Source organism: Leucoraja erinacea, chromosome 15, assembly GCF_028641065.1.
Source record: "Leucoraja erinacea ecotype New England chromosome 15, Leri_hhj_1, whole genome shotgun sequence".
NCBI classification, from domain to species: Eukaryota; Metazoa; Chordata; class Chondrichthyes; order Rajiformes; family Rajidae; genus Leucoraja; species Leucoraja erinaceus.
This window is the reverse complement of record NC_073391.1, coordinates 42297045-42320281: the sequence shown is the minus strand read 5'-3', so window position 1 is coordinate 42320281 and position 23237 is coordinate 42297045. Positions and strand designations below refer to the sequence as shown.

The 23237-nt window shown below is 44.6% G+C and overlaps 1 protein-coding gene across 3 annotated transcripts in view; it reads left to right on the top strand.

Moving 5' to 3' along the window:
• atad1b (ATPase family AAA domain containing 1b) overlaps positions 1-23237 on the top strand; it is a 55909-nt gene that overhangs the window by 14565 nt on the left and 18107 nt on the right. Inside the window, exons 1-3 of one of the 3 annotated variants that reach the window (XM_055647258.1) lie at positions 971-1130; positions 12504-12682; positions 22505-22603. In XM_055647258.1, the coding sequence (XP_055503233.1) occupies positions 12509-12682; positions 22505-22603 (273 nt within the window). In that variant the 5' untranslated portion in view covers positions 971-1130; positions 12504-12508. Of the gene's footprint in view, positions 1-970; positions 1131-1437; positions 1522-12503; positions 12683-22504; positions 22604-23237 lie in introns of those variants that run through there. The other 2 variants (XM_055647259.1, XM_055647260.1) reach the window with 2 other exon arrangements.

Genomic DNA, 23237 nt, shown 5'->3' with positions numbered 1-23237 from the left:
TTGCGGTACCCCACTAGTCACTGCCTGCCTAATGAAGAACTCAACCATATTATGGTCACTCTTGCCCAAGGGGGCAGTACAACAAGATTGCTAACTAACCCTTCCTCATTACTCAATACCCAGTCTAAAATAGCCTGCTCTCTCGTTGGTTCCTCTACATGTTAATCATATGTATAAATATATATATATGTGTATATATATGCATGTATATGTATATGTGTATATATATATATGTATATATATGTTTATATGTGTGTATGTATGCATATAAATGTATCCATATGTATGTGTGTATTTGTATGTGTGGATATGTATGTGTATTTGTATGTATGTATGTGCATATATGTGTGTGTATATATGTATGTGTATATATATGTGTGTGTAAATATATATATGCATATATATATTATTACTATATAATTATATATATAATTGCCTTTATGGTTTATGTATATCATCTTACAAGACAAATAAATTAATAGCGATTATTTAAATCAAAGTAGCTTCTGATACATGAGAATAAACTATTATCTCTAACTTGCCTCTCACACACAGACACACATTCATATAAATATATTAAATATATATACGTTAAATTTATTTTTTTGCAGTGTGTGTTAAAGCAATACAATGCAAGGGAAACTACACAAAGGAGGGGGCTGTTCCCGCTACAAGATACTTGAGGATCTTTGCTTTGGATCAAAGATTATAGCGGAGCTCTATAATCTTTGCTTTGAATCACAGCGGGTGGAATACCGGAAGTCGAGTGTCGCTGTAACAAATGGCGGCCGTGACGTTCCGTTGCGTACTACACGTCGGCCCATTGAATTTCGAAGGAGTGGTCTATCTTGTCCCTCTACGATCTTTGGTCGGGACCCTTCTTTAAGACTCACTCAACTCTCTGACGAGTCGTCGGAACCACGGAGAGGGTTTGGTGTTGCCCGTACGTTGTGTGGAGGAGGACACGGAAGCGGGCCGGGGCCGGGTAACCATGCGCATTCCCCACCCCCCCCTCGCTTTAGGCCCAGGTGAGCCAGTGTGAGGAGCCGGAACCGCCATCCCTGCTTCTCTTCACCTCCCGGAGAACGGCCGCGTCGGGCGCCCTTTGTCGGCAGAATACAAGCACTCAGGTCGGTTGGGCATCGGCTGGAACAGAGGGCCGCTTCTCCCGGGGGGGGGATATCACTGCGCCGGGCATAGAGCGCGAGCTTGTCAGACCGCCTGGCCGCGCCGGGCCGGGCGGACGCTGAGTGAGGGCCTCTCGCCGCCGCTTTAACCTTGAGGTGGGGGCCGCAGCTGAATGAACCAATTCAAAAACGCATTTGAATTACATCCATATATTGTTTCTGATGTCACCGTGTCCAACCAGAGGGCGGGGGGGGGGGGCGACGCGACGCGACCTGTCCGGAGATGTTTATAAAACCAACCACCCTCACCCACCAGGGCAGTCAGTGGGAAAATGACCCTGGAGGTTCACTCAAGGTCTTCGATGTCTCAGCACTTGCGGGCCCGATTTTCAGTGTAAGGAGATCAACACTTTTCCCTCAAAGGTTGTCTTTAAAACCAAAACAATATGCAACCAAAAAAAACCCAATTATTATTTCCGCGTGACGCAGTGTCTTCCGCATGTTTGACTTGTGTCACCACGTCTTCACACTGTTCCCCTCAATCTCTGCCATTTAATAATATTTTATATCATTATAAAAATAATTAATGTTCCTTTTGGCGGTAGGAATAGACTGCCGCAGAAACGAGAATGTTTATGTGATTTATTTTATGATGTTTTATTTCATTTGGGTGTGTGGAGTATTTGGAAACTGAAACTGAACTCGCAGGTGTTTGGAAGAATGAGGGGGAAGGGAGGCTCTTTGAAGAATAGTGAAAGTCAAGGATAGATTGGATGTGGAGAGGATGTTTCCACCAGTGGGAGAGTCTAGGACTAGAGGTCAGAGCCTCAGAATAAAAGGACCTTTTAGGAAGGAGATGAAGAGACATTTCTTTAGTTGGAGGGTGATGAATCTGTGGAATTCTTTGCCAGGCCAAGTCAGTGGATAATTTTAAGGTGGAGATAGAATGAATTGTGATTAGTACAGGTGTCAGAGGTAATGGGATGAAGGCAGGAAAATGGGGTTAGGAGGGAGAGAGATCAGCCATGATTGAATGGCGGAGTAGACGATTCTAATTCTACCCCTATTCCTTATGACCTTATAAAACACTGCAGATGTTGGATTTTGAAACTAAAGCAAAAATTACAGGAAATACTTGTGGATTGTGTGTGGAAGGGCTTCATCCATTCAAGGCAGTTCATCTTGGCAGACGTGATCTCCCGATTGTCAAACATTGTATCTCCCCTTCCCATACTGTCCTTTCTGTCCTGGGCCTCGTCCATTGTCAGAGTGGTGCCACACACAAATTGGAGGAACAGAACCTCCTATTTCGCTTGAACAGCTTACAACCCAGCAGTATGAACATTGATTTCTCTAATTTCAAGTAACTCCCGCATTCCTCTCCCCCACCCCTGTCCAGGTCATCCTATTAGTTCCACTGTTCACAACCTTCTATCCCTATCGGAAGCACATCTTCCCCAGCCAACAATGAGCTGTTATGGACTCCAACCTTCCTGAGGTCATCTTGTTGCCAGCCCTGCTTTGTTCTGGCCTTTTCTATCTTTCAATCTGAAGAATGGTTCTGACCCGAACAGTCACCTGTTCCTCCAGAGATGCTGCCTGACCCGATGAGTTACTCCAGCATTTTGTGTCTTATCTTTGACTCAATCCATTTGTTTTTGTTTATTCTCATGCATCTGTTCTGGCAATATCACCTTCATATTTCATCCCATGTGTCATTGGGTGATTTCTCCTCAATCTGAAGAAGGGTTCCGACCCTATCCATATTCACCAGAGATGCTGCCTGACCTGCTGAGTTACTCCAGCACTTTGTGTCTTTAAAGTCACCTATACATTTTCTCCAGAGACACTGCCTGACCTCCTGAGTTACATCACCATTTTGTGCCTGTACATCTCAATTAGATTTGTTCTTGCTTCTTGTTCCCAATTCAAGGAATTTGCTCAGGGCCTGTTCAACTGGAGTTTAGAAGGATGAGGGGGAATCAAATTGAATCCTACCAAATGATGAAAAGCCTGTATAGAGTGGATGTGGAGAGTATGTTTCCAATAGTGGGAGAGTCTAGAACCAGAGGGCACCGCCTCAGAATAAAATGATGTTCCTTTTGAAATGGAGATGAGGAATTTCTTTAAGCAGGGTGTGGTGAATCTGTAGAATTCATTGCCACAGACGGCTGCAAAGGCCAAGTCAATGGGTATTTTTAAAGTGGAGTTTGATAAGTTCTTATTTAGTAAGGATGTCAAAGGTTATAGGGAAAAGGAAGAAGAGTAGGGTATGGCGAGAATAATAATCAGCCGTGATTGAATGGAAGAGCAGACTCAATGGGCCGAATGGCCTAATTTTGCACCAGCATCTTATGGTTCCACTTACCTTGCCTTCCATCCTTGCAGTTCAACTGAGATGTAATTCTCAACATATCCAAAGTAATGTTACTCGTGATAGGTCAACCCTCTCATTCCAGGAATTAGCCTAGAGGATCTTCCTCTAATGTAGTATGTCTTCTCATAAATAAAGGACCAAAACAATGAGCAATAAATACTTTGTTTAATATCACTAGCATCCTATATAGTTGCAGCAAACGTTCCCATTTTAGTTTAGTTTAGAGATACAGCACAGAAACAGGCCCTCCGGCCCACTGAGTCCGCACTGATCAGCAATCCATGCACATTAACATTAGGGACATTTTTTTACATTTATACCAAGTAAATTTAACTACAAACCAGTACGTCTTTGGAGTGTGGGAGGAAACTGAAGATCTCAGAGAAAACCCATGCAGTCACGGGGAGAACATACAAACTCTGTACAGACAGCACCCCTAGTCAGGGTCGAACCTGGGTCTCTGGCACTGCAAGCGCTGTAACACAGCAGCTCTGTGCCGCCTATTTGTGCCCATTGTACCCTCCACACTTGCTTTCCCAGCTATAGTAGTCCCACCTGCCTGAATTAGCTCCATATCCCTCCAAAACTGTCCTATCCATGTCTCCAGTAACTCTTACAAGCTTCTACAGATGTACCATAGAAAGCATACTGTCGGGTTGCATCACAGCTTCTTTAGTTTAGAGTTATAGCATTGGCCCAATGAATCCTTGCCGACCATTGATCACCCTTTCAAGCTTGAAAGGGTTCTTTTTTTAGTTTACCCAGCAGAGAAGATTTGTGAGGATGTTACCAGGCCTAGAAGGTGTGAGCTATAGGGAGAGGTTGATTAGGCTGAGTCTCTATTCCTTGGAGCACAGGAGGATGAGAGGTGATCTTATAGTGGTGAACAAAATCATGAGAGGAATAGATGGGGTAGTGCACAGAATCTATTGCCCAGAGAAGGGGAATTGAGGACCAGAGGACATAGGTTCAAGGTGAAGGGGAAAAGGTTTAATAGGAATCTGAGGGGTTACTTTTTCACACATAGGGTGGTGGGTATATGGGACAAGCTGCCAGATGATGTAGTTGAGGCTGGGACTACCCCAACGTTTAAGAAACAGTTAGACAGGTACATGGATAGGACTGATTTGGAGGGATTTGGACCAAGCACAGTCAGGTGGGACTGGTGTAGCTGGGACATGTTGGTCAGTGTGGGCACATTGGGCCGAAGGGCCTGTTTCCACACTGTATCACTCTGTGACCCGTTCACGCTAGTTTTTATGTTATCCCACTTTTGCATCCACTCCCTTCGCACTTGGGGGCAAATTACAGAGGCCAATTAATCTACAAACCTGCATGTCTTTGGGATGTGGGAGGAAACCGGTGCACCTGGTGGTACCCTACATGGATACAGGGGGAACGTGCTCAATCCACACAGACAGCACCCGAGGTCAGAATCAAGCCCGGGTCTTTGGCTCTGTGATGCAGCAGTTCCACCATGCCGCTTGGTTTTGGGAACAGCTCAGCCCAAGACGGTATGAAATTGCAGAGAGTTGTAGATGTAGCCAGTCCATCAAACAGACCAGACATCCCGCCATTGACCCTGTCTACACTTCACGCTGTCTTGGAAAAGCAGCCAACTTAATCAAAGACTTGTACTACCCTAGCCATTCCTCCTCCTTTTGCTCTCTTCCAGCAAAAGCTTGAAAGCACACTCCACCAAATGCAGGAACCGCTTCTTCCCCTTTGTAATCAGGTCTCTGCGCAGTCCATCCATGAGTTAGGGTATTGTCCGATTCACCTCTGCCCCATTGAGGAGATTGAACTTTGTCTATGGAACTGATGCACTATAATACCGAGAACTATATTCTGCATGTAATACCTTCCCCTTTGCTCTATCTATTGTACTTGAGTGTGACTTGATTAAATTTATGTAGTATACAGCTTCTTGATTAATACGGGTGTCGGAGGTTATGGGGCGAAGGCAAGAGAATGGGGTTAGGAGAAAGAGATAGATCAGCCACGATCGAATGGCGGAGTAGACTTGATGGGCCGAATGGCCTAATTCTACTCGTATCCCTTCTGACCTTATATCTGATCTGATTGAATAGCATGCAAAACAAAGCTTTTTACTGTACTTTGGTACACGTGACAATAATTAGCCTAAACCTAAACACTTATTTGAGCATCTATCTTCAATGAATCATTTCGGCTCATGGGAAAGTTTTCTGCTGCCATGGTTTCTGCCTCTCCCCATGAGGTAAATATTATGAAGGGCAAGTCATTTTTGAAATGTCAAACCAGCCACAGCTGGTCTTCAATGCGTGGGCACTTTCAGAAGTCTTTCCACCCACCCTCTCTTTTAAAAAAAAAAAAAAAAAAAAAAATCTCTTGCCTTAATGACCCCACTCTCTCCAAGAATATCATCAGACTCCTACCATTAATTCCGATCTTCCGGCTCAAACTTGCTCAACCCTCCTTGCGTTCTCATAATCCCATAATAAAATTTCTGCCATTCGCAGCACATAGCCAGGAAACCATTTTGGGCACTGTCTTTTATTTTGTCTTTGTCATCGAGGATGGTTCGCACAGTCAATGCCTCAAGATTTAACAAACGGCTGGCATTAACACTTCTGCATGGTGATTTCTTAGAGGGGTTGCGTTTCTCAGAACAAGTAGAGCATTTTGAAGCATGATTAAGGATGCACAGAATAAATCATGATGAATTCTGACCACAAATAGATCTCCATGACCTTGTATCATTGTATCTTATATCCGAGGGCAGCACAGTGTTGCTTTACAGCACCGCAGACTCGGGTTCCATCCTGACTACGGGTGCTGTCTGTACGAAGTTTGCACGTTCCTCCTGTATTTTCTCCGGGTGCTCTGGTTTCCTCCCACATCCCAAAGACTTGCTGCAGGTTTGTAGGTTAATTGGCTTCTCTAAATTATCCCTAGTGTATAGGATAGAACTAGTGAACCGGGTGCTCGTGGTCGGCACACACTCGGTGGCCCGAGGGGCCTGTTTCCATGCCGCATCTCTAAATTAAACCAAATAAAACAAAATGCTGGAGTAATTCAGTGGGTCAGGCAGCATCTCTGGAGGGAGTGGACAGGAAATGTTTTGGGTCGGGACTCTTTTTCAGTCTGGAGAAGAGTCCCGACCATAAACGTCGCAGGTCCCTTCCCTCCAGAGATGCTGCCTGACCCGCTGAGTTACTCCAGCATTTTGTGTTTTACCCAAGCTTCCAGCATCTGCATTTTCATTGTCTCTAGTTTGTTGTACCTTCTGATTATCTTGTTGTATCTCATGAACCACCAGATGTCTTTGCGCCAACATTTGCTGGTTTCTCAAGTTTGAAAACATAATTGCTTATCGGTTCTTCCTACTAAAGTCAATGAACTTTTATTCATCTCGGCATTAATATGAACATGAAAATCTTGAGGTCCATGAAAATCTTGATTCCTGACCCACCCTATCCACGACAGTCTGTTGACATAAATATTTTTTAGCATCTTTAGTTTAGTTTTTTTAGTTTTAATTTTTACACAATTAGCATCCTATATAGTTGCAGCAAACGTTCCCATTTTAGTTTAGTTTAGAGATACAGCACAGAAACAGGCCCCTCCGCCCACTGAGTCCGCACTGATCAGCAATCCATGCACATTAACATTAGGGACATTTTTTTACATTTATACCAAGTAAATTTAACTACAAACCAGTACGTCTTTGGAGTGTGGGAGGAAACTGAAGATCTCAGAGAAAACCCATGCAGTCACGGGGAGAACATACAAACTCTGTACAGACAGCACCCCTAGTCAGGGTCGAACCTGGGTCTCTGGCACTGCAAGCGCTGTAACACAGCAGCTCTGTGCCGCCTATTTGTGCCCATTGTACCCTCCACACTTGCTTTCCCAGCTATAGTAGTCCCACCTGCCTGAATTAGCTCCATATCCCTCCAAAACTGTCCTATCCATGTCTCCAGTAACTCTTACAAGCTTCTACAGATGTACCATAGAAAGCATACTGTCGGGTTGCATCACAGCTTCTTTAGTTTAGAGTTATAGCATTGGCCCAATGAATCCTTGCCGACCATCGATCACCCTTTCAAGCTTGAAAGGGTGCAGAGAAGATTTGTGAGGATGTTGCCAGGCCTAGAAGGTGTGAGCTATAGGGAGAGGTTGATTAGGCTGAGTCTCTATTCCTTGGAGCAAAGGAGGATGAGAGGTGATCTTATAGTGGTGAACAAAATCATGAGAGGAATAGATGGGGTAGTGCACAGAATCTCTTGACCAGAGAAGGGGAATTGAGGACCAGAGGACATAGGTTCAAGGTGAAGGGTCAAAAGGTTACAGAGGAATCTGAGGGGTTACTTTTTCACACATATGGTGGTTGGGTATATGGGGGGACAAGCTGCCAGATGATGTAGTTTTTCCCCTTTGAGGCTGGGACTACCCCAAGAGTTTAAGAAACAGTTATGACAGGTACATGGATAGGACTGATTTGGAGGGATTTGGACCAAGGACAGTCAGGTGGGACTGGTGGTGGGTGGGTGACATGTTGGTCAGTGTGGGCACATTGGGCCGAAGGGCCTGTTTCCACACTGTATCACTCTGTGACCCGTTCACGCTAGTTTTATGTTATCCCACTTTTGCATCCACTCCCTTCGCACTTGGGGGCAAATTACAGAGGCCAATTAATCTACAAACCTGCATGTCTTTGGGATGTGGGAGGAAACCGGTGCACCTGGTGGTACCCTACATGGATACAGGGGGAACGTGCTCAATCCACACAGACAGCACCCGAGGTCAGAATCAAGCCCGGGTCTTTGGCCCTGTGATGCAGCAGTTCCACCATGCCGCTTGGTTTTGGGAACAGCTCAGCCCAAGACGGCATGAAATTGCAGAGAGTTGTAGATGTAGCCAGTCCATCAAACAGACCAGACATCCCGCCATTGACCCTGTCTACACTTCACGCTGTCTTGGAAAAGCAGCCAACATAATCAAAGACATACTACCCTAGCCATTCCCCCTCCTTTTGCTCTCTTCCAGCAAAAGCTTGAAAGCACACTCCACCAAATGCAGGAACCGCTTCTTCCCCTTTGTAATCAGGTCTCTGCGCAGTCCATCCATGAGTTAGGGTATTGTCCGATTCACCTCTGCCCCATTGAGGAGATTGAACTTTGTCTATGGAACTGATGCACTACAATACCGAGAACTATATTCTGCATGTAATACCTTCCCCTTTGCTCTATCTATTGTACTTGAGTGTGACTTGATTAAATTTATGTAGTATACAGCTTCTTGATTAATACGAGTGTCGGAGGTTATGGGGCGAAGGCAAGAGAATGGGGTTAGGAGAAAGAGATAGATCAGCCACGATCGAATGGCGGAGTAGACTTGATGGGCCGAATGGCCTAATTCTACTCGTATCCCTTCTGACCTTATACCTGATCTGATTGAATAGCATGCAAAACAAAGCTTTTTACTGTACTTTGGTACACGTGACAATAATTAGCCTAAACCTAAACACTTATTTGAGCATCTATCTTCAATGAATCATTTCGGCTCATGGGAAAGTTTTCTGCTGCCATGGTTTCTGCCTCTCCCCATGAGGTAAATATTATGAAGGGCAAGTCATTTTTGAAATGTCAAACCAGCCACAGCTGGTCTTCAATGCGTGGGCACTTTCAGAAGTCTTTCCACCCACCCTCTCTTTTTTTAAAAAAAAAAAAAAAAAAAATCTCTTCCCTTAATGAACCTTCTCTCTCCAAGAATATCATCAGACTCCTACCATTAATTCTGATCTTCCGGCTCAAACTTGCTCAACCCTCCTTGCGTTCTCATAATCCCATAATAAAATTTCTGCCATTCGCAGCACATAGCCAGGAAACCATTTTGGGCACTGTCTTTTATTTTGTCTTTGTCATCGAGGATGGTTCGCACAGTCAATGCCTCAAGATTTAACAAACGGCTGGCATTAACACTTCTGCATGGTGATTTCTTAGAGGGGTTGCATTTCTCAGAACAAATAGAGCATTTTGAAGCATGATTAAGGATGCACAGAATAAATCATGATGAATTCTGACCACAAATAGATCTCCATGACCTTGTATCATTGTATCTTATATCCGAGGGCAGCACAGTGTTGCTTTACAGCACCGCAGACTCGGGTTCCATCCTGACTACGGGTGCTGTCTGTACGAAGTTTGCACGTTCCTCCTGTATTTTCTCCGGGTGCTCTGGTTTCCTCCCACATCCCAAAGACTTGCTGCAGGTTTGTAGGTTAATTGGCTTCTCTAAATTATCCCTAGTGTATAGGATAGAACTAGTGAACGGGTGCTCGTTGGTCGGCACACACTCGGTGGGCCGAGGGGCCTGTTTCCATGCCGCATCTCTAAATTAAACCAAATAAAACAAAATGCTGGAGTAATTCAGTGGGTCAGGCAGCATCTCTGGAGGGAGTGGACAGGAAATGTTTTGGGTCGGGACTCTTTTTCAGTCTGGAGAAGAGTCCCGACCATAAACGTCGCAGGTCCCTTCCCTCCAGAGATGCTGCCTGACCCGCTGAGTTACTCCAGCATTTTGTGTTTTACCCAAGCTTCCAGCATCTGCATTTCATTGTCTCTAGTTTGTTGTACCTTCTGATTATCTTGTTGTATCTCATGAACCACCAGATGTCTTTGCGCCAACATTTGCTGGTTTCTCAAGTTTGAAAACATAATTGCTTATCGGTTCTTCCTACTAAAGTCAATGAACTTTTATTCATCTCGGCATTAATATGAACATGAAAATCTTGAGGTCCATGAAAATCTTGATTCCTGACCCACCCTATCCACGACAGTCTGTTGACATAAATATTTTTTAGCATCTTTAGTTTAGTTTTTTTAGTTTTAATTTTTACACAATTATCTTCCTTTATCCCACCCTCCAAGCCTTATTCATGTAACTCTTTTTTGCATGATGCCTTTTTAAAAATCAGATGTAATATACCCATTGTTTGCTAGTTTCATCCTCAATTTACCTTTTAGATTTGTCTAAAATTATTTTCTCTTAAAATCACAGCAAAGTATATATGCCTTTTTGTGATTTTCTAAGGCTCTTATTCCCAATACCATGAAGATCAGTTCATGTTTTGTTAGACAAATATCCTTAATTGTATTGGGGGCAGCAAAGTGGCGCAGCGGTAGAGTTGGGGTGCATGTTAATAATCTTTTGAAAATGGTGACATAGTTGGGTAGGATTATTAAAGAAGGCATTTGGTAGGCTTGCCTTCATAGGCTGAAGTTTGACAGTAAGGAAGGCAAATTCAATGCTAGCAGTTATATCAAGAGGACTGGGATACAAAAACAGATGTAGTGCTGAGGCTCTATAAGGCGCTGGTCAGGCCACATTTCGAGTACAAATTTGGGCCCCATATCTGAAGAAGGATGTGCTGGTTCGGGAGAAGGTCCAGAGGAGGTTTACAGGAATGATTCCAGCAATGAGCGGGTTAGCATATGATGGCAGCACTGCGCCTCTACTCGCTGGAGTTTGGAAAGTTGAGGGGAATCGTCATTGAAAGTTACAGAATAATGAAAGGTCATAGCCTCAGAATTAAAGGGCGCTCCTTTAGAAATGAGGTGAGGAGGAACTTCTTTAGTCAGAGGGTAATTAATCTGTGGAACTCATTGCCACAGAGGGTGTGGAGGCCAAGTCAGTGGATATCTTTAAGGCCGAGATAGACAAATTCTTGATTAGAGCGGGTGTCAAAGGGTTATGGGGAGAAGGCAGGAAAATGGGATCAGGAGTCAGCCATGATTGAATGGCGGAGTAGACTCGATGGGCCGAATGGCCTAATTCTACACCTATAACTTATGAACATGTTTGAAGATCTGAGAATCACGATTGTGATGTCTTCTTGCAGCTGGATAAAACATTGATTAGGCTGCACTTGAAGTATTGTGTTCTGGTCGCCACTGTACGGAAAGGACATGATAGCAATAGTGGGAAAGAGAGAGTGCAGAAGAGATTCACCTGGATGTTGCTTGGAATGGAGGGCTCCATGTATAAGGAGATATTGAATAGGCTGCATTTATTCTCACTGGAACATTGAAGGCTGAGGGGTGACCTTACAGAAAGTTATAAAATTATACGAGAGGGCATAGATAAGGTAGGTAGTCGGTCTTTTTTTTTTCTTTGGTAGGGAGTCTAAAACTAAAGGACGCAAGGGAGAGGAGTTTAAAGGAGATCTGAGGGGTACATTGTTCCCACAGTGGGTGGTGGTTATGTGCAATAAGCTAGCAGAAGAACAACTGAACCATCCTATCACCATCTAGAGAACGGTCCTGACCTACCATCTACCTCATTGGAAACCCTTGGACTATTTTTAATCGGACTCTGCTAGATTTTATCTTGCACTAAACTTTTATCTCTTTATCCTGTGTCTGCATACTGTGGTTGAGTTGATTGTAATCAATTATAAGCTTTCGACTGACTTGATAGTTCGCACAAAAAAGCGTTTCATTGTACCTCGTTCATGCGACAATAAACTAAACTAAAACAGGCCGAATGTGAATAACTAGGATTAGAGTATTTTGTACAGAGAGTTGCTGCCTTGCAGATCTTGCAGCACCAGAGACCCGGGTTCGATACCGACTACGGGTTGCTGTCTGTACGGAGTTTGTATGTTCTCCCTGTGACCTGCGTGGGTTTTCTCCAAGATCTTCAGTTTCCTCCTACACTCCAAAGACGTACAGGATTGTAGGTTAATTGGCTTGGTACAAGTGTAAATTGTCCGCAGTGTGTGTAGGATAGTGTTAGTGTGCGGGAGTGGCTGGTTAGTGCAGACTCGGTGGGCTGAAGGGCCTGTTTCCGCGCTGTATCGCTAAACTAAATTGTAGTAGGCATCATGGTTGGCATGGGCAAGTTAAGCAAAATGTCCTATCGCCAAGCAGTGCAGCGCTATGACTCTAATAGCTGGAAAATTGACCGTAACGTTGTATGTTTTCTTACCCCCCTCTCCATCATTTATCTTGCAGCAAAGATGGTCTTGAAAGAAATCCCAACGGAGTCTTTGGCCCGACCCCTGTCACGGAATGAAATCGTTGGCTTAATCTTTCGCCTGACAATATTTGGTGCCGTGACTTACTACACCATCAAATGGATGGTAGATGCCATTGATCCCACAAGAAAACAGAAAGTGGAAGCACAGAAACAGGTTGGTTTTGTTTCAATTTATAACACGCACAGACCACGGGCAACATGGTTGAGGAGTGTGCCAAAAGGAGCCTTTTCTCAATTAACATGCATCTATATACATTAATGTACAATTCTATGAAAATGAAATTGGTTTAGAATATTTTTCGCCTTTTCTCATTTTGTACATAGAAAATAGGTGCAGGAGGAGGCCATTCGGCCCTTCAAGCCAGCACCTCCATTCATTGTGATCATGGCAGATCGTCCCCAATCAATAACCCGTGCCTGCCTTCTCCCCAGATCCCTTGATTCCACTAGCCCCTAGAGCTCCATCTAACTCTCTCTTAAATCCATCCAGTGAGTTGGCCTCCACTGCCCCCTGTGGCAGGGAATTCCACAAATTCACAACTTTCTGGGTGAAAACGTTTTTTCTCACCTCAGTCTTAAATGGTCTCCCCTTTAATGTGGCCCCTGATTCTGGACCTGCCCAACATTGGGAACATTTTTCCTGCATCTAGCTTGTCCAGTCCTTTTATAATGTTATATGTTTCTATAAGATCTCCCCTCACCCTTCTAAACTCCAGTGAATACAAGCCTAGTCTTTTCAATCTTTTTACAGTTCAATCTTTTCAACAGTTATATAATCTGCAGGATGTGGTATTGTCAGCTGTAAGATGTATATTACGTACATGAACAGGATGTTCATGAAAGGCTTGGTTAGAGGATGTGGAGAGGATGTTTCTACTAGTGGGAGATGCAAGGACCAGAGGCCCTAGCCTCCGAATAAAAGGAAATACCTTTGGAAAGGAGATGAGGAGGAATTTCTTTAGTCAGAGGGCGGTGAATCTGTGGAATTCATTCCCACAGAAGGCTGCGGGGGCCAAGTCAATGGATATTTTTAAGGTGGAGACTGACAGATTCTTGATTAGTAAGGGTGTTGGGGTTTATGGGGAGAAGGGGTTTAGAGGATAGATCAGCCATAATTGAATGACCTAAGGTAGACAAAAGTGCTGGAGAAACTCAGCGGGTGCAGTGGCATCTATGGAGCGAAGGAAATAGGCAACGTTTCAAGCCGAATCTCTTCTTCAGAATGGCCTTGAATGGCCTCACCTTGCTCCTATAACCTATGAGCATACACAACAGTTGAAATACTTGGAGATACAAGAAACTGTGGAATGCTGGAATGTTGAGCAAAGCACAAAGTGCTGGAGGACCTCAATGGGTCGGCAACATCTATGGAGGACATAGCTGGGCAACGTTTCGACCTAAGAAGGGTCCCTAGCCGAAATGTCACCTATCCACATCCTCCACTGATGCTGTATTTATTTATCTACTGGTGAGTTGAAATACTTGTGTCATTTGTTGGATGTCCTTGAAGTTGCCAGTTGCTGAATATATTTTGTACATTAAAATGAAGAACACAAATGAGGGTGAGCTATTCATAAACCTGCACGACAAAGCCATCTAATTACGAGAAACTGACACAATAATATGGTTGAGAAATGTAGGCGAAGCTATTTAAAGTGGGTAGTTGACACCAAATGACCAAAATCTCAAAGTCACAAAGCATTTGTCCCACACAATATTTTATTTCTTCATTAAATGTTGAAAAGGACAAACTGCAATTTTCAGGCATTGACAGGTTTTAGTTGGTACAAGTAGGCCAGGAATAGGAGGATGGGGACTCTGTACATTACTGCTTATTTATATTCGTACGGTATTGATTTGAGATCTCGTATTTTGCTCACTGGTTAGCAGGCAGCAGATAAATAAATGAGATTGAGATCAGATACTTCCTTTCACCAAAGACTGGGATGTATCTTAAAGTACTCATATCTCTAGATTAAAATTAATTGACAAACCAAGTTTTTTTTTTGTTCATTTGTGGTAGTATACAGGATATTTAAGTCAGTGAACCTATGCTTTCTTAAAAAAAGATCTATAACATACACAGACCAAAATGGGCATCACGGGTGGCATGGTTGCTGCCTTACAGCACCAGAAATCCTGGTTCGATCCGGACTTCCCATGCTGTCTGTACAGAGTCTGTACGTTCTCCCTGTGACTGCGTCAGTTTTCTCCTGGTGCTGTGGTTTCCTCCCGCACTTCAAAGACATACAGGTCTTTAGGTTAAATGGGTAGGAAGGAACTGCAGATGCTGGTTTACACTGAAACTAGACACAAAATGCTGGAGTAACTCGGCGGGTCAGGCAGCATCTCTGGAGAAAAGGAGTAAGTGATGTTTCGGATCGAGAGGGAACTCTCCCTTTCCTCTGACTTCAGTCTGAAGAAGGGTATCAACCTGCAACGTCGTCTCTTCCTTTTCTCCAGGTTGGCAGGTTAAATGGCCGGTAAAATTGTAAAAGGTCCCTAGTGTGTAGGATAGTGTTAGTGGACTGGATGGGCCGAAGGGCCTGTTTCCGTACTGTATTTCAAAATGCCAAAGTAAAGTAAAGTGTAACTGATCCAAGATATCGAAATCGACATGTCTTGTGTAAAGCGGTGTAAGAGTCTCTACCAGAAACATCACCCATTCCTCCCCTCCAGAGGTGCTGCCTGTCCCGCTGAGTTACAATACAATACAATTTATTTGTTGTCATTTGAACCCAGAGATTCAAACGAAATTTGGTTTCTGCAGTCATACAAACAAGTAGAACCAAGACACAACACAATTTACACGAACATCCATCACAGTGAATCTCCTCCTCGCTGTGATGGAAGGCAAAGTCTTATCTCTCCCCTGCACTCCTCGTTCTCCTCCCGATGTCAGAGTCAAAGCCCCCGGAGGGCGATGGTAAATAATTCCCGCGGCAATTATAAAGCCGCGCCGGGTGATGCAAGGCCGCGCTCCGGGTCTTGGTGTTGGAGCCCCGGGCGTGCACTAACAAGTCCCGCGGCCATTTAAAGCCGCTCCTGGCGATGTTAAGGCCCCGCTCCAGGTCACCTTCAACCCCGCAACTCGGGCGGGAGAAGTTGCTGTTGCGGAAGCCCCGAAAAGCGGTCACCCAGCAGGGACCTGCGGGCTCCCGGTGTCACCGTCCACTGGGCCGGCGGCTGGAGCCCCCGAATCTCCTGGGTCAGGCCGCAGCAGCGCGCCACCACTGCTCCTCCCGCTCCGAACTCGGCCAGCTCCACGATGGTGGGTAAGTCCGCAGCTCTGCGACTGGAGCCCCAGGTCGTTCCGGTTGGAGGCCGCTCCACGGTACTCGGCCCCAACGACAACGGACACCCGACAGAGAAAAGGTCGGGTTCTCCGTGCAGGGGAAAGATTTTAAAAAGTTTCCCCACCCCCTGCCGCCCACACGCATACCCAGTTTAAAAAAAATAAAAACTACATACAAACGAGACAACAACAGAAAAACGACAGAAGGACTGCAGAGGCCGCTGCGACGTGAGTTAGGGGGGATCTTATAGAAACTTACAAAATTCTTAAGGGGTTGGACAGGCTAGATACAGGAAGATTGCTCCCGATGTTGGGGAAGTCCAGGACAAGGGTCACAGCTTAAGGATAGAGGGGAAATCCTTTAGGACCGAGATGAGAAAAACTTTTTTCACACAGAGAGTGGTGAATCTCTGGAACTCTCTGCCACAGAAGGTAGCTAGGCCAGTTCATTGGCAATATTTAAGAAGGAGTTAGATGTGGCCTATGTGGCTAAAGGGATCAGGGGGTATGGAGAGAAGGCAGGTACGGGATACTGAGTTGGATGATCAGCCATGATCATATTGAATGGCGGTGCAGGCTCGAAGGGCCGAATGGCCTACTCCTGCACCTATTTTCTATGTTTCTATGTTACTTCGGCTGTTTGTGTCTATCTTTGGTTTAAAACAGCATCATCTGCCGTTCCTTCATATATATATAAAAAAATAAATCCTAACCACTTGAAGGTTTCAAGATGCCAACTAATTTTGCAGTGAATCAGTACGTTCTTCTGTTTTACATGTTATAGAAACATAGAAAATAGGTGCAGGAGTAGGCCATTCGGCCCTTCGAGCCTGCACCGCCATTCAATATGATCATGGCTGATCATCCAATTATGGCCAATTGCCGAGTGCTACATCACATTTACAATCAACAGTGAGTTACCTTCTTCCAGATGTGTCTTTGTAATTTCCTATACAAAATAATGGTGATTTTTTTTTTAAAGCTTCAATCTCTGCTCTGAACAATTTTCAATTCAGTTTTGTGTATGGATTATAGAATGGTACAGCACAAGTACAAGCCCTTTGCCCGCAATGTCTTTGCCAAACGCAATGCTAAAGCCAACGCTTATCTGCCTGCATATAATCCATATCTCTCCACTCCCTGCACATGCATGTGCCCATCCAAAAGTGTTTCAAATGCCACTATCATATCTGCCTCTATCACCATCCCTAGCAACGCCTTCCAAGCACTCGCCACACATGTGTAAAAAAAAACTTGCCCTGCATATCTCTATTAAACTTTGCCCCTCTCACCTTTCACTTATGCCCTCTAGTATTTGATATTTCCATCCTGGGTTAAAAGATTATGACTGCCCACCCTATCTCTGCATCTCATCATTTTATATACTGCTATCAGGTCTCCCTTTAACTCCAGCGTTGCAGAGAAAACAATCCCAAGTTTGTCCAACCCTGTAGCTAATATCCTCTAATCCAGGCATCATTCTGGTAAATCATTTCCAAAGGATTCTTTGGACAGGCATCCTTTCCAAAGCCTCCACATCCTTCCTGTAATGGGGTAACCAGAACGCGAGTTGTGATTACTGTTAAATCATACAAGCTATGTTCTATAACACCAGGATAAGTGCTCAACCAAGAAAGCCAAGCCCAATGCCAAAGTAGTATCTAATCTACTTATACATACTTGTGCTGTAGGAGGATAACATAAAACCACAAAATGCTGGAGTAACTCAGCGGGACAGGCAGCATCTCTGGAGTTAGACAGGTGCATGGATAGGACAGGTTTGGAGGGATACGGGCCAAAAGCAGGCAGGTGGGACCAGTGTAGCTGGGACATGTTGGCCAGTGTGGGCAAATTGGGCCGAAGGGTCTGTTTCCATGCTGTATCACTCTATGGCCTTTAGTATTTGGAGATGGAGAGAGAGGGGGAGAGTGCCTTGACTTTATATCTGTGGAATGAGTAAAATATAATGTCAAAGCGATCAACTTCATGTCATTTGTGACGAGGGGGAAGTTTAGTCAATTAGTTTGGTATATTATTGTCACATGTAGCGAAGTGTGGTGAAAAGATTTTTCGTTGTGTGCTATCCAGTCGGCCAAAAGGCAATACAGGAATTTCTTGTGTTTTGCAACATACTAAATTCCTCGTATGTTGCAAAACATACTTGGCGAACAAAGTGTGATTCTGATTCTGATGATTACAATCAAGCCGTCCACAGTGCACATTCACAGAATGAAGGGAATAATATTTAGTGCAAGATAAAGTCCAATTAGAGATAGTCGGAAGGTTTCCAATGCGGTAGATGGTAGGTCAGGACTGTCTCTCGTATCGATAGGATTAAGTAATTTTGAGGGGTGTTTGATGCTGTTATGTTGGGTTATGTGACAGCCAATTTGTGCAAAATAAGGTACTACAAATACCGCCAAAGTAAGTGATTGGATAATCTGTGTTACAGATTGTTATTGGGAAATAAGCATTGGCCTGGAAATCAGGGTGAGCTCAATTGTTGCCTCGATAATGTTGTGGTGTTTTATTTACATCCATCTGGAGTAGCAGACAACATCTTGGTTTCTCCTTTCCTCCAAAAGACAGCGCTTTGAAAAATGTAGCACCTCCTCAGTATTGGATTGGAGTGTCCCTCTAGGTAGGTGCACAAGTCTTCGAATGGCATCTGAACCCATAACAATACTGATGAAGAAAACTTAGCACAATGATAAACCAATTGATTTAGTATTAAACAGCATATATTTCCAGTGCTGAATTATTCTGAGTAAATGGGTAGACACAAAGTGCTGGAGTAACTCAATGGGTCAGGCAGCATCTCTGGAGAAAATGGAGTCTGAAAATGAGGTGGATGGTAGGACAGATCACTCTCTATTTGGTAATAGGATCGAGTAATTTTGATGATGTTTGATGCTGTGGTGTTGGGTTATGTGACAACTATTTCCGTGCAAAACAAGGTAGTTCAAACATAGCCAAGGTCCATTTATTCAGAGTAGTTCAGCTTTGGAGATTTATATTTGCTGTTTAATACTGATCAGACCTCGTTCTCTGGTCCAACTCCTCTCGGCGTGTTTTCATCATTGAGCTGACGGTCCCCTGGGAGGAGGCTGTGGACGAGGCTTATGAAAGAAAAAAGCTTTGATATTCAAACCTTGCAGCAGAGGCAGTGGAGAGAGGTTGGAGTGTAATGCCCCTGTCCCACTTAGGAAACCTGAACGGAAACCTCTGGAGACTTTGCGCCCCACCCAAAGTTTCCGTGCGGTTCCCGGAGGTTTTTGTCAGTCTCCCTAATGGTCGAAAGTGGTTTCTGATTCTTCTATGTTCCGGCAATCATTTCAAAAAAATTCAAAACCAGCCGCCACTAAAAATAGGTTGCCATTTTAATAATCGGTTATTTTTTATTCGAAGCCGGTTTCGATGCTAGTTGAAGGTGATTGCTGGAGGTTGCAGGTAGTGGAAGGTAAGACCTCCCTGGTGGAATAAAACTGGGTGGGGGAAAAAGGCAGGAGAATGAGGTTAGGAGGGAGAGATAGATGATTGAATGGCGTGGACATGATGTGCCGAATGGCCTAATTCTACCCCTATCTCTTATGATCTTATGATCTGGTTCTCAAAAATGGGGATTGCAGAATTTTGCTTTAGTTGCATTTCAATATCATTATGTTGCTCGGTCTGTCTCATATTTAATGAGTTCGGTTCATAGATACAGCACGGAAACAGGCCCTTCAGCCCACCGAGTCCGCGCCGACCAGCGATCCCGTACACTAGCAGTATCCTACACTAGGGGCAATTTACCATTTTTACCGAAGCCAATTAACTTACAGACCTGTACTTCTTTGGAGTGTAGAAGAGACCAGAGCACCCAGTGAACAGGCAATTGTTAAGTGTTTATTTTCCATTTAAAACAGTAGATTTTACTACTTTCGAAAACTGCCATGAAACCATGATCTATCGGGTACAAGCCTTCACATATTTTTATAGATGTTATCCTAATATACTCCCATGCATTAAGGCCGCAGCAACTCCATAATTAGTGTCACCAACCACACCCTCAGCCAATTCAATTAGCAATAGACTGAAGTAGCTAATTATAGCTTATTTTGTATTTACAAATGAGGAAAGTACAATCTGATATAATTATGAGGGTAATTTTCGTGTTCGTTTTCTAGGTCTGCACAAAATTTGAGAGTCTTTAGTTTACAACAGAACTCTTTAATGTTTCACTCAATGCTGGCAGCAAGACACAATGGCTACCCGCATACTGTCTGCCGACAGGATAAAGTATATACAAGACATCTCCCTTTGTCCTGTGCAGCACCACATGCTGCACGGGAGGAGAAACGTGTCCTCCCACCCCACACCGTCCACAAAACATCACACTCCCCCTTTCCAGATTGAACGTCTCTATTCCTGAATGAGTTGCCTTGGGGGAGTACCACGAGTTCATCTGGCGGAACTTCGTTAAAGTCAGGCAATCCAGTATCCACACAATTCGACACTGAGGTGTCCGACTGCTTGGTTTTGGTCAGGTTAAGCGCAGTCTTCGCTGGAGGAACGCGGCTTCTTAATTGGTCATCATGCTGTTTGCATTGTCCGTCTTGGCCTTGGACGGTGTACATTTTGGTTCCAATGTGAGCCATGATCCTGCCAGCGCACCATTTGCTTTCCTTGGGGCGTGGTAGTTGCCAATGTCGAATTTGGACTTGTTTGACTTTGTTGGCTGAGTGCACGCTTTATAAGAGTTACGGGTCGGGTTCAAAACTGATAGGGGAGAGCGCACTTGACATCCGAGCATCATCTCCGCTGGAGTTCGACCGGTAGTGCAGTTTGGGTCGGTTCGATATTGCTGTAAGAAATCCACGCAATGCCAATCGTTTCGATTCCTACAGCACATTTCATGGCCTGCTTGAAAACGCCGACGAGCCGCTCTGCCTCACCATTTGAGGGTGGATGAAAAGGTGCTAATGTCAGATGCACGATTGAGTGTTGTTTGTACCTGTTACTGAACATTTAATTTGCGAGGCAAATTGGGGTCCATTGTCGCTTACGATTGTTAAGGGCAATCCCCAAATGGCGAACAAATCGTCGAGAGCAGAAGTGGTTGTTTCGGTGGTTGCATACTTATTCATTTGGATAACATGTGGCCATTTCGAATGGGCGTCCATGACGACCAGCCACATGTCCTCCAGGAACGGTCCGGCAAAATCTATGTGGATTCGCAGCCATGGTTGGTCGGGGACGAGCCATGTAGAGGTCTCTTCCGGCGGGTTCGGCGCTGTTTCGGCACATGGTGTGCAGTCCTTGCCATGGTCAGCTAAATCGGTCTCGATGTTCGGCCACCACACATGCATGCATGCGGGCGAGCGCCTTAATTCGCACAATTCCAATGTGTGTCGTACAGCATTTTCAGAAATAGCGATCGCAGTTCCGTTGGAATGAACACTGGAATATCCTGGAGTCCGGTTTGCTGTCGTGGAATCTCCTGTCCAAAGATCCTATAGCGAGCTATAGGTTCTTTGCTCCTGTCTGCCTCTTAAATCGACAGGTCACCTCTCATCATCCCTCTGTCTGACCTCCCCCTACCCTGCCATGCCTCAGAGACAGGCTTTGTTCTGCTGCTACTGTTCTCCTCTGAACAATCATCTTCCCTCCCCCCCCACCCACCCAACTTGCGACAGCATCCATAAGGGCATACTTGGTCTTTGAGCAGAATGGCCACTGAGGAATGTCAAAGTGTGGCCCAGTGCAAATTGGAGGAACAGCACCTCATATTTTGCTTGGGCAGCTTACTCTCCAGGGGTATGAACATTGGTTTCTCTAACTTCAAGTAACCCTTGCTTTCCCTTTCTCTCCATCCCTCCCCCTTCCCATTTGTACGACCAGTCTTATTGTCTGCGACTACATTTTATCTCTGTTAGCTTTGTTGTTACCTTCTCCCAGCTAACAATGATCTATTCTGCATTGTCCTTGATCTCCAGTCCCTTTGCCCTGTTTTCACACCCTTACACTTCCTTACCTATCTATCCCCCCCCCCCTCCCCCCCCCCCCCCCCCCCCCCCCCCCCCCCCCCCCCCCCATCAGTCTAAAGAAGGGTCACTCATTCCTTCTCTCCAGAGATGCTGCCTGAGTTATTCCAGCATTTTGTGTCTGTCTATGGCCACTGAGGATTCTTGTACTCTCCGCTCACTCCCTTCCCCTTCCCTGGTGGCCATCTATATCCTTTCTGCCTTCACCTTGGGTGTGACCATCCATGTTCTCCCAGAGGTGCTGCCTGATTTCGGTGAGTTTGTCTAGCACTTTGTATCTTTTGTTTTGTAAACCAGCATTTGCATTTGTATGTAATATTTATTCTAATTTATTGCTTTGCTTTTATTCATTGAGGAGAAATAAATGTGCGCTTTGGAGTTAGACGCAAAGAAACATTTTCACTTGAACAGGTGTCAGGGCTTATGGGAAGAAGGCAGGAGAATAGGGTTGAGACGAAAAGATAGATCAGCCATGATTGAATGGCAAAGTGGACTAGATGGGCCGAATGGCCTAATTCTGCTCTTATAGCTTATGAACTGAGAGTTCAATTCTTGCTATTTAATATTGTCAATGTATGAATAGATCAACATGCCAATGTGACCATGAGGCTGAGTTTGCTTTCTGTTTCAATTTGGATTGATTATTGACTTCCAGGCAGAGAGACTAATGAAGCAGATCGGTGTGAAGAACGTCAAGCTAACCGAATACGAGATGAGTATTGCAGCACACCTTGTGGACCCACTGAATATGCAGGTACGGCACGCTTCAATTATACTTAAGGTCGGCACAAAATGTTGAAGGAACTCAGTGGGTCAGGCAACGTAAGGTCATGTGATTGGAGTCTAATTAGGCCATTCGGCTCATCATGTCTACTCCGCCATTCAATCATGGCTGATCTATCTCTCCCTCCGAACTCCAATCTTCTGCCTTCTCCCCGTAACCTCTGACCCCCGTACTAATCATGAATGTATCCATCTCTGCCTTAAAAATATCCACTGACTTAGCCTGCACAGCCTTCGGAGGCAAAGAATTCTACAGGTTCACCACCCTCTGACTAAAGAACTGTCTCCTCATCTCCTTCCTAAAAGAATGTCCTTTAATTCTGAGGCTATGACATCTAAACTCTCCCACGAGTGAAAACATCCTCTCCACATCCACTCTATCCGAGCCTTTCATTATTCTGTGTGTTTCAATGAGGTCCCTCCTCATTCTTCTAAACTCCAGCGAGTACAGGCGCAGTGCCGACAAACGCTCATCATAGGTTAACCTACTCATTCTTGGCATCATTCTTGTAAAGATTCTCTGGAGAAGGGCCATTCTTAGCCACGTGTGTGACCAAAAATATGAAAAATTGTGGAATACATCTCTTCTAATTCTGAAAGCATTA